General features: G+C 42.1%; 1 protein-coding gene across 1 annotated transcript in view; it reads right to left on the bottom strand.

The window, feature by feature from the left end:
* RFX4 (regulatory factor X4) overlaps window positions 1-12,445 on the bottom strand; it is a 100,945-nt gene that overhangs the window by 22,540 nt on the left and 65,960 nt on the right. The window contains exons 15-16 of the mRNA XM_039519314.1: window positions 11,191-11,352; window positions 2,432-2,594 (exon numbers count right to left, since the gene is read on the bottom strand). Coding sequence (XP_039375248.1) covers window positions 2,432-2,594; window positions 11,191-11,352 — 325 coding nt within the window. The remainder of the gene's footprint in view (window positions 1-2,431; window positions 2,595-11,190; window positions 11,353-12,445) is intronic.

Raw genomic sequence — 12,445 nt, 5'->3', positions numbered from 1 at the left:
TTCAGTCTTCTTGCTCATCTAATCCCAGTCTCTCCGCATTTCAACTCCCAATTTCCCCTCCCACCCACACCATCAGCCTCCAGTCTCAGTCTCACCCATGTAGTCTCCTTGTCCTAATCTATTTCAGGTCCCCTCTGCATTTGAAACAGGCAGCTTCCTCCTTCATGCTGCCTGGGATCAGCAAAGTGGGCACTGAGAGAACAGGAGAGACAGTCTTTGATGTCTGCACTTCATTACCAGGATTTCTCAGATCACCTAAAGCTATCTGGAGTTACTGGGTAATCGGGAGGTTGTGATTAATTACCTGTGCAGTAATAGGCCAACAGAGGGAAGCATGAATGAGGGTGAATTTGCTGCTGCTCCTTTCCTCGTGCTTAGAAGGGATATAGGTCACCAGACAGGGAAGGTTCCAGGGCAGTTTGAAGGCATTAGGTCACACAGGCAAGCTTTCTCATGGCCCCTGGGCAGAACACAGTGATTGGAGGCAGCTAGCAGAGTCTAACTGGAACCTGCCAGTGCCTTCGGGCCTGGCACCTAAGGTGCCTATAGCACTTGTCTGGCAAGTGGCGCACAGACCATGCCACTACGGATGATTTCAGGACAAAGGTTGGTACTGCAGAGTTGCCAAGACCTCCCACGGGGCAGACAATTACAAGGATTTCCATGCTGCTGTTAGCGTGACTCTTGCAGCTCGGAGAAGAAAGATAAGCAGTTTCTGTCTTGTTATCCTCCACACTCTCTCCTAGGAGGTGCCATTGATATACACAATATAATTTCTTCATTTGGTATTTTGCAACAATATTTTCTGACTATGTTAAAGGATGTTTGCACACTGGTGCACATCGGTCTTATGTGCTCGAGGTTTCCAACTTTTCCACCTACTCTCCAGATTAAGTCTCACTAACCCCTTCCCATCTTGGACAGTTTAACTGGGCTTTAGGAGTAAAGAAAAGAAAAGAAAAGACCACAACAAGAAGTTACACTCCTGCCACTTTCAATATTTCCATCAGTACAATTGGGCTAATTAAGAAATGTCTGATAAATCCCTTCATTTAAAACACAGCTGAATGTCACTATCTCAGCATCTTCCCAGGAAGTTTTGGAGTCTTGTATTATCTATTATTGTCAGCACTGCAAATTCAGAGGGAAGCAGTAATGATCCCGCAATATTTATTTTCCAAGAAAGCTGCTTTTATCATGAAGCTTTCATTTTGTTTTGCATGACTGGCCCCAAGTACAAAAAGATACATTTACATTTTCTGAGCATGACTCAAAATGACTCTGAGCTTGACTCTTTGTCTTAAGCCCTGTTACGTGGTAAAATAAAAGTCAGTGTAAAAACTCTTGAGCCCTTTAAAGTGCTCTCCTCATCAGTACTCTGCAAAGCTTTTGCATTCCAGAGGGTATCCATCTTCAGTGATGACTGGTAGTAGCTCCAGCAGAAATTGTTCTAGAAAAGTCAGAAGAGGTTCTCTCCATTCAGATATATTGGCAGGCTGAGGATCTGCATTTTGTGTGAAATTCAGCCCGGGTCGAGGACCAGAGCCCTGTGCATCACTTAAGCCCTCAGTGGGGAATAGACATTGTGCTGGCTCTCCACAAAGCAATGAATCTCGAATCTTCCACCATGGGGTAGGCTTGTCCACACATGGAAACTGTGGACAGAGCTTGAGGAATTCAGTAAGAAGTCTTCACCTTCTGTTGCATGCAAGCTATCAACAACATTTCCCACACTCCTAATCCTGGTACATGCACGGGCCTGCCCAATGGGTGATTTTGTTATGGTGTTTGGCTAGTTGTGGAAGGGACAGAGGAGCTCTCTGAGCTTGATACAGAGCCCTATAAGTTGGAAATATACAGAATGGCTATTGCTTTGGAACAGGAGTGTTGTGAGGCTGTGTTAAAGTTTGTAAAGTGCTCCAAGATCTTTAATAAATTGTGCTATGTCACTGTTTATTATTTTCATTGGTCAGCATTACTCTGAGGCTTTGACACATTTGTTATGTTCGATCCTCCTTCTAGTACAAAAATTGTCTGTCTTTCCAAACCCTGGAAATTGTTGTCCTGTGAGACTAGCAATTAGCTCGGTGAAGGAAGGTTAGCTTTCCTTGACATATCTAGGCCATTGACATAGAATAATAGGAATCAGAGATAGAAAGAAACCTAATTAGATCATCCATCCAGTCCTTCTCCCTTTAGAACTTATTTTCCAGGTTTCCTTGTATTTATGACTAGCATTATGTTTTAAATGCATAAATGGAAATATGTGAGAGACCATATAACCATACAACACTATCACATTTGCAATGAAGATCTATTCCCTCAGGAAACAGATTCTAGCAGCTGGATTCCAACTGCTTTTGAAAAAAAAATTATTGCAAGTTTAGACTAGTCCTTAAAACTCAAATAAACAAACTGGAAAATGACCTACCCGTGTTCCTCTCTGTGGGGGTAAACAGGTATCCTGTGTGTGACGGATGAAGAAGGCACATGAGGACTTCTCATGCAGGGCAGCTGTTGCGAGTTTTCAGCAGGTGACCCAGCAGCTGTTGTCACAGTGTATGTGAGTGACCATGTATAGGACTGCATAGCCCCTGCAAAACAAACAAAGTTGACGTTCATAGTTAACATGAGCTGTACTCCTTTGAAAAGATCCATTTTGAAACAGCCAGTAAAGAGCAATCTAATAAGGTGATACCAATGAAGAATATCAACCAAAGGAGGTGAATAATAATGGGTATAGTGCAGTGGTTCTCAAACTTTCATGTAGCAAGCCTCTGAGTGCGACCCCACTTATAAATTAAAAACACTTTTTTATATATCTAACACCATTATATATGCTGGAGGCAAAGCAGTATTTGGGGTGGAGGCCGACAGCTCACGACCCCCCATGTAATAACCTCACAACCCCCTGAGGGGTCCTGACCCCCAGTTTGAGAACCCCTGGTATAGTGATAGCAGTAAAACACTCATTTTTGAAGAACACTTCAAAAGGTACAAATAGGTGAGCTAGAATATCGGATACTGGGAGACAACCCAGACACAACTGGCATTTTTGAAACATAGCAGGATGTGAATAATCAATGCATGCTGTAATTTGTGCTTATAAACTTTTGGGCAGGGACTGTCTTTTTTATCAGTTTGTACAGCACCTAGCACACTGGGGTCCTGGTCCATGACTAGGGCTCTTAGGCACTACAGAAATACAATATACAAAATACAGGACAGGGCTTAGAGCTGGGAGAACAGGACTAGCACAAAACATTGCATAGACATTATGGGCCAAATCCTGAGCCCCTCTCTGCAACAGAGTGGAGCTCATGCCGGCTGACTTGATCCTCAGGATGATCAGGGCTGGTGTAGTAGGAAGAATGGTCAGGGCCCTTTGGGGGCCTAGAAGAGGGTTGGACTCAGGCAAATGAATTCCCTTCATCCTGACTTGGCTTTCATCTACCCACCAATCTAAGTTCTTATGTGGTCTCCGTCACTGTGGTATCAGTTTGGCTCCCAAAATAACAAGTGCACACTCGGAGACGTTCCTCTCTCTCTTCCCGCTAGTCAGCAGGGACTAGGCTTTGCTGACTTCATTAATGTGGTTCTATTCTAGGATGGTTAAGGCAAAGAAGTGGGTTTTGCATTTTGCTCTGAAAGTGCTGAAGTTTTTAGTCAGCCTGGTCTCTTCCAGGTGGGAACTCCAGATTTATGGGGCAGTTCCTGAGAAACCTTGTCCTCTCTATGTGACTCCCATCCTTGAGGTCGGTGGTCCCATATTTCTGGGGTAAAATAGCTGTTGTGGATGAGGGCCAAAATCTTGAATTTGACCCAGTATAGAACAGGGAAGCAATGAAGATAGCAGAATAGAGGTCACCAGGTTCTTTCAGCTTTCTTTCTCCAGCTAAAAAAGGGAATGGACTAGAGTTTCAGGAGCTGATTTGGATTTTCCTTCAGCACCTCTAGGACTTCTGTTGCGTGATAGGACCTAATTCAGCGAGGCAAGTTATCGTGTTGTCAGCTCTGTGTTCATCGTATGGCTCTTGGTGAATGGAGAAGCAGTCTCAAATGTGGGTGATTTTCTTCAGAAAGTCAGGCAGATAGTTCTTTGTAGTGGGAAGTGCTCAATTCTGGGACTGAAGTGGGACACCCTGTGCTAAACAAGGTGATTCATAGACTGAAACACTCCAGCGGGTTGTGAATTTATGGCTGCTAAGGTGGAGAAGAGGTGGGAGTTCTTTGCATGTTTCATGCCTGAGGGTAGGTTCACAAGAATTGCTTGTGCTACAGCCTGTCTGCATTTGCTTCTGTTCTCCATCACTAACACTTGAATTTTCGTCCTTTCTATTTCTGTTACAGGTTTGCAGAGAACCACTGAGATCTATGGGAGCAATGATGAGGGTGCAGGCATCCCAGTGCTAGAACATCAATGGTTGTGTTTAATGAGTGGTCACAGTGACTCAACAGAGCTTCTATCCTATGGCATTTTGGTGGGGTGGAATTACCTGCAAGTATGTTTTGGACTTGACTGGGTCCCGGCCATTCCTTTTTGTCTGGAAACCAGCCTGAAGGAGGTGATGGTCAATCCAGCATAGGGGTCATTTCTTGTGTCCCCTATATCAAGTCAGGTTCCCCTTTTTAAGTGAGAAGAAATGATCTAATAGTCATGGCTGGGCTCAAAATCAATGAATCTATAGCGAAGTCCTGTTCAAAATTCAGGTCCAAAGCATGACCTGCTCTGTGTGTAGAGCCAGATGTTACCTATGAGAAACTAAAAATGGAAAATGTGGTGAAGAGGTTTTAGGCCATTGCACTGGAGGGGTTGTCAATATGGCTGCTGAATTCTCCCAGGACTATCGTCGGAACGTCTTCACCATGCCTGACAGTAGCACCTCAGGCTGCTGCTCTAGGAAAGGCTTGCTTTCTGGAAGGTCTGAAGACTAGCAGCTTGCATACAGTGGACTTGTCTCTGGATTTGCAGAGCAGCTGACTATTGAAAGATTTTGTGTCAAGGAGGCCTCTTTTGCATTTGAGGCTGGACTGGGAAAGGATGACTACTCACTCCTTCTCTCCCTTGTGGAGGGAATGCACTAGCTTTCACAGGGTGACCTGCACATGAAGAGAGAGGGGGAGGAGTGGCTCAGATTTGGAAGGCCTCAATTTCCTGTTGGAGGAAGAAGAATGCTGCAGGGTACATGTGTGTATGTATGTGTTAAGGGAGGGCATCAGTCAGACTCCTCCCATACATTGTGGTAGGGCAAAAGGTAGGAGGAGAGGCAATTGAAGAGATTGTAGTTGTTTCATTTTTTAAAACACCAGCCACCAATCCCAGAGCTCTTACACAATCAATCTCATTGACTTCAATGGGCCGCAAGCCTGGAATCCAGAAGACAGCCCTTTTTTTAGCCGCTGTACCCACTGAACTGAACTGAACGTAAAACAATAGTGGTTGAGTGATTTGACAACACTTTGTTCTTCTTTGTGTTTTCAGCCTTCAGGATTTGAATAAACTTAGAAAGTTCTTTTATTTCATTTCACTTTATTTTTTACTTATTTGCTTTTTTAAGACTGACTACATTGTTGAGAACACGACAGCAAGAGGCCCTCTGTAGGAAGCACAATGTATAAATAGCTCTGCTAAAAGCCCAACAACAGCCCTGTTGTGCTATCACACAGCAAAGCCAAAAATGCAAAGGAATTTCATGCACGGAAGTGTGATTTGTACTACGAACCCTTACTGTATTTGTTGGTGTGTGTGTACTGCTGTGAATAGAACCATATAGCCAGGCTGATTAGCTACTGCCCTGCCTCTTGTGCAGTCATTTATACCAGTGCAAAGTCAATGCAAAGTGGCTGTAAAATGGTACCATTTCACAATGGGAGCATTTTACAGCCACTTTGCACTGGATTGCAAAGGTGCATGGCAACACTGAAGCAAGCCCACAGATGTCAGTAGGAATCACAATAGTAAATATTATATTTGGTAGTAAACAATATTGTCAAGACCAAGTGTTCAGATTTCAGGAGTTAGGCTTGGTCTACACTACAGACTTATGTCGGTATAACTACGCCGCTCAGGGGTGTGGAAAATCCACACCCCTGAGCAATGTAATTTTGCCACCTAATCACCAGTGTAAATGGTGCTATGTTGATGGGAGGGATTCATAGCTACTGCCTCTTGGGGAGGTGGATTAATTACCCCGAAAGGAGAAGCTCTCCTATCGGCGTAGGTAGTGTCTTCACTAAGTGCTATAGTGGTGCAGCTGAATTGGTGCAGCTGTGCCACTGCACCGCTGTATGTGTAGACAAGCCCTCGGTCTCTCCAAAATCAGGAGATTGGCTTACAAATCAGATTTTTAAAATCTGATCTGTGGTTCTTTTCATTTGCTTTCTGGTGATGGATCCTTTAGGGTTTGCATCGTCAAGCTTTTCTCTGCAACCATGAGGGCTAGAAACTTACCTTTATTTTTAAACAAAAAATAGCATTCTCATGAATCCAGGAGCTAGAGTTTAAGTAAAAGCACCAACTATCATGAGACTCTTGATAAAACATGAGAACTGGCAACACTCACAAAGAGTTTACAAGAGCGGCCCAAATGGAGAATTAATACCAAGTCAGCACCCTGTGGAATAGTGTACAGTACTATTGAAATGAACCTTTAATTCAAATATACATTCCCTTGTAACTGAGAGGAAGGCAGTAGAGGTGGAGAAATGATTAGTTATCTATTAGCAAACATTTACAATGCAGAATTTCTGTAAGCCAGTTCAGGTTCTTCTAACAGCAACTGCATTAGCAAATGAGTAATCCCAGGCTTTAAGAGAGGACTGCAGAGTCAACCATATACCCATCACTTTTGTTACAATATTGTTGTAATTTGACCAATCATTAATCTGGCCTTTGTAATTTAGAAAGAATTAGGGCTAATTATCCTTTTAAACTTTCAGTAATTTAACAGAAAAATTTAAATAAAACGTTAACTGGGCATGCCAGATGTTTTACACCAGAGCAATCTATATAGGATTTACCTTACTTTAGTTAGGTGTCATCTAATCACAGTGATTTAATTTGCTGCTTTTGTGTTTAACCATTGAGTGCATGCAGAAAGTTTAAAAAGCAAGTTTAATAGTTAACTTTTATTGCCAGTGCCAGAAGCAGCAAAGACTTAATGACACCTTAAATTGGGGAACTGCAAGCTATTGGCAACCAACCAGATTAGTTTTCTAGTTGTACAATGCATTTCCACACTGCTACATTTACCTAAATTAAAAACAAAATTAAAGAAAGGCAACACAGTAACTTTTAAATATATCTCAAGAGAATTGCTGGTTAGAGCCACATATCTGGAGCAAATACGCAGAATTAAAAAACCAACAAAAGAAAATACATTGAGAATTTTATACTTCATCTTGCAAATCCTCGCCTGGTATAAATATACTTAACTCCACTGAGCTGGAGTACTCGCATTTTCAAATATTTTGATTTTTACCTTACATGCTGTGTAAGCACTAAGGCCTGGTCTATACTTAAACATTTTATAAATACAACTATTTTGAGTAGGGGTGTGATTTTTTTACTAACATAGTTGTACTAATACAAGCCCTAATACAGATTCAGTTAGACTGGTATAAAGGTGAGACTGCACCTAAAACTTAGGTCAACATAGCTATGTCACTCAGGGCTGTGAAAAATGTTGTGCCCTGTACAATGTAGTTAGGTTGGCCTAATCCCTACTGTAGATGCAGCCTCTTGAGGGGATGGATTTACTACAGCAGTGGAAAAATCCCTTCTGTTGCTGTAGCAAGTGTCTACACTTCAGTGGTGTAGCTGCTGTGCCATTGTAGTGCTTGTAGTGTAGACATGCCCACCAGTATATCTTATTCCCCTTCCTGAACTGAAATAAACTTTAGGCTTTATAGCTATAAATAAGTATTTTTATACTGGAATAACTGCATCCACACTAGGGGCATTTTGCTACTTTATATTTATCTATGCTAGTGTAGTTAATGAGGAAAACCTTTCTAGTGTAGACCAGCCCTCAGAATCAAGAAAAACATGGATTTTTTTACATTGTTATTAAAAAAATCCCCTTTTTATTTTATCATCAACATACATGAACTTTCCACACAAATGCCTTTTACATTTTTCATATGTCTGAAATGTTATCTGCATCGACATCATCACCAGTTTGGGGTAATTTTTTTGATGTCCCCTCTAATGTTTTTTAAAACTTCCTATTATATTTTTCTACAAATTGCAGAATATACCCTATATTAATTGATACCCTAGAACTATGGCACATCGATGAGCCAAGATGGTTTATAATAGGTCCACAGCACACACAAAGTAAAATACAACCAATTCCTGCAGCTGCAATATTTCTGGTTCTGTATTACTTTACTTATATGAACCCCTATTCATATAAGTTGCGTTCTAGACAAAAATTAAGATAATAGTGATTAAAATAAAGCTGAGCTCAATGGCCAGAGAGAAGCAGCCACTCTGCCAAACAAAAGACTATTGGGAGAAAATGGGGGAGGTGAGGAAATGAAGAGCTGGTGAAAAAGGAGGACTCTAATGATTAAAGATGAACTGTCTTGAGCAGAAAGGTCTTCCATGGAGGCTTAGCTAAGACAGGCTGTGGTAGAAATGCTCAGGTGGAGGATTTCTTAACCATAGTCTGTGTCTATCCTGAGGCTTCACCCTAGCAGTCCTCAGCCTTGGAGGGCCATAGCAGGAGAGAGACAATCACTTAAGCACCTTAATAAACATAATTAAAGTACAAATAAATTAACATAATGCCAGTGTGAGTCCCTTCCGCGTTTCCCCTCTCTTACCACCTCAGACCATTCTCATTTTGTATGCCTTTCCTTTAAGGGGCAGCACACAGTTACCTGCTTTTCAATTTCTTGTTACTGGGGGAGGTTTTCTGGCCTGTGTTACATAGGCGGCCCGACTACATGATCACAATGGTCCCTTCTGGCCTTGAAATCTATGAATCAAATTATTCATAAAATCTACGTCTCAAGTCTCTACTGGGGAGAGCACATAGGTTGCGGGTTTATTCAAACAGTATTTTCTTTTGTGCTCACAGCATCGGGTGCCTGGAATGTCTTCTGACAATCATTCAAGTTCCTGACTCCTTTCCTACATCTGTAGACTCAAAATAGGAAAACAAAATATTTTTGACCCCAGACACTTGAAGGTCATGACTGGCCCTGGCCACCACCTCCAGAATGTATAATCTGTCTTTCATATCAGAGAGTCTATGAGAGAAATTTAACATGCAGAATGTAAAGGCCCACTTGTGTGCACCAAATTGCAAGCCAGTTGTGTGCCTGCTGGTTCATTTGCAGTTCTTGGAATCCCTAGCCACAAACTCAGTATCTTCATGCACAAATTACTAATTAGGACTTTTTCATGCCCATTTGATACACAATGTGTTCATGAAACTGCTATAATTATATGTGCAATTATAGGTATGCAGTTGCATACAGGCCACATGCCTCCATTTCCTAAATTCTGTCCTTGTAAGATGTTGAAAGGTACGAACAAAACGTTAAAACGGAAAAACAAAACAAACCCTAGAGCAACTGAGCCAGATTTTTAAAGGATTTAGGCACCTGAAGATACAGACAGGCTCCATTACAATTGGGAATTGGGAGTTGAGGTGTTTTTTAAAATCCCGCTAAAAGTCTATATAGCTTTATAAATCTGACCCATTCAAACTATGTCCATTTTTAGAGAAAATGTGTGTTAAGTCAGTGAGGGTTTTCCAAAGCACCGTTTCTCAAATGCGGCCACCAGGGGGTTTCCCTGCGGACACAGCAGTTTCCTGGGCGGGTGAGGGAAGCATCAGCCCCTCCAAGTTCCCTGTAAGCTGCGCGGCTGCACAGCAGCCTATTTAGCATTGCACAGGTGCTCAGGGAACCCACCTGGGGACCAGCCCCATATCCCTGCCCCGCCCCAGAGCCCGCACCCAGAGGTGGAGCCCTCACACTCCTGCACCTCAACCCTCTGCCCCAGCCCGGGGCCCCCTGCCACTCTGAACCCCTCGGCCCCACCCCCATCACATGAATTTTGTTATGTGCACCAATATGAAGGTGGTGTGTCACACATCACCTCCATATTGGTGCACATAACAAAATTCATTCCGCACATGGGTGGGGAAAATTAGAGGGACCGCTGCTCTTCCTCCCTCTTGCTGCATGCGCTGCCTCTCTGGAGACACAGGTGGGACACACAACACTTAAGGAGCAAGGTGAGAAGGGGAGGTGGGGTGAGCGGTGAGCCAACAGCAGAGTGAGGAGGCGGGCGGGCGAGGATGCCCTCCCCTCGCCTCCCCTCCTCAGACCCAAGCCGCCCAGACAGGTTTTTCATTATTATTTGGACTTCTATTACGTCAAAGTATTTTTAAATTTACTTCAGAATTGTTGTGCAACCATTTTAACCAAAAAAGCAAAAGAAACAATAATAAAAAAAAAGACAAGAACATGCAAAGCACCTTATTTGTGTTTCTATTCTGTTAGGTCCAGCAAAGAATAAAGATAACTGTGCATTATTTTTATTATTGAATCCGCAATAAAAGCCCAAAACTGTACATAAATAAATTACAATGATTTGGATGTATATATGTGCATAATACTTTATTAATTTAGGAAAAATAAATAATTTTAGGAAAAAGTGTCCGTGCAGCCACCAGAAAGAGTTGGTGGCCGCACACTGAGGCCACCAAAAAATGTGTTGCGAGAAGCCCTGTAAAGTGCTATATTTAGAAAAGGCTCTTTAAAGGTATTTCTAGAAATATGCAATTTTAAACTGAGGTTTGAAAACATTTTGGAACAAAGTTGTGGCCCTGTTCTTCTAAGGGCCCCAGACATCTGCATAGAGTCCATAATGTATTGAGATATCCATCTGCTTTTACAAATTTATATCTTGATGCCCAGGAATCCATGCACACAGTGGATCCTTTTTCAATTGCACTGCACATCATGTTTGGCAAGATATAAAGAAAATATCTATTTACAATGATAAATACTGAACATATGCTGAGTCGTTTTGAGAGGGCTTCTTCAGAGATAAGGTCAGATCCTCAGTGGCTCTAAACTGACACATTGCTCACAATTTTTATTGCAGGCTTTTGGTTTTTTGACAACAGTTTTTTGGAAAAAAGAATGCAAGAACCTTAGCCTACCTACCTGTTGTAGTTGCTATGCTAGCGTACTCTGGGGATTGACTGCTCACAGGTGAGGGTGCAGACGGCACTTCCACCAAGGTGGCAGATTTAGCTGGAGAGAATGGCACTGGGGAGGGAGTTGGAGGAGCAGGTTCTGTCAATATAATTTCTTCTCGTATTTCTGCTGAAGATTGGGAGACAGGTCATAAAAATGTTGTTAAATACGGCTCGTGGAACCCTATGAAATAGATCACTCAGAAAAGTAAACTTTAGATGTAAACTCTGGTGTGTGGAGGAATTACATAAAGCTGTCTTTATCTTAGGTATTTTCATGGCCCCATCTCTTGATCATTAACATGCTTATCCTCACAACATCAGTGTGAGATACTCTGTATGCCCATTTTACAGATGGGGAAGTGAGGATAAATGATTTACCCAGGAAGTCTGTGGTGGAGCATAGATTTGAACCTGGATCTTCCAAATCACAGGCTAGCACCTTAACAACTGGATCATCCTTCCTCTCCTAAACCTTAGGTGTCAAATTTAATCTATGCTAAAATGGATGGGTGAGCTTTTCAAAAACCAGCTAAGGGATTTAGCCATGCAACTCCCATTTAAATTAATTGTAGCTTCAGGGAGGGATGGAAGCAGGCTCCACTGACTCTATGCCTGCTGAGGACTCCTTCTCATCACATGCATCCTGAACTTAGAGGTTACAGGTGGTCTCCACACTGCTGGGGCTGTACTGAAGTACCTGAGCACACAGCACTGAGTATCTGGCATCTGTATTTCTATTGATAATGTAGATTTTTTTTTCTTTGGAAGTTGAACATCAGTATATCATAAATAATAGCTTTGGCTTTAATCTTAACCAATGAAAATCACTCACCCCGATTCTCTTCTCTGATATAGTGGTGTAAAATCAGGAGTAACTCGACCAAAGACAGTGGACATATTATTGCAAAGCCAGTGTAAGGGAGAGGGGAATCAAGACAAGTGTCACTTAAATGTGACTGTGGTTTTATAGGTTAGTTGATGTGAACATTCAGTACAAAATTCCCTTGCTGAAATCTCAAATACAGGTTTAGGAGTTGAAATTTTCAGACCTTCATAACTAAACTCAATAGTGACAACAATAAGCAGGCAGGCTCATTCAAAATCAATTTCAGGACACTCACTAACCAGAGAGGCTCATAATTGATTTGTCTGACATAATAAAAGAGCTGAAAAATGACATATTCCTTCTGGAAAGGCCTCATTAGGATGAATGGGAATAG

The sequence above is a fragment of the Mauremys reevesii genome, linkage group 1 (assembly GCF_016161935.1).
Source record: "Mauremys reevesii isolate NIE-2019 linkage group 1, ASM1616193v1, whole genome shotgun sequence".
Lineage (NCBI taxonomy): Eukaryota > Metazoa > Chordata > Testudines > Geoemydidae > Mauremys > Mauremys reevesii.
Note: the sequence above shows the minus strand (reverse complement) of the source record. Positions and strands in the feature narration are given on the sequence as shown.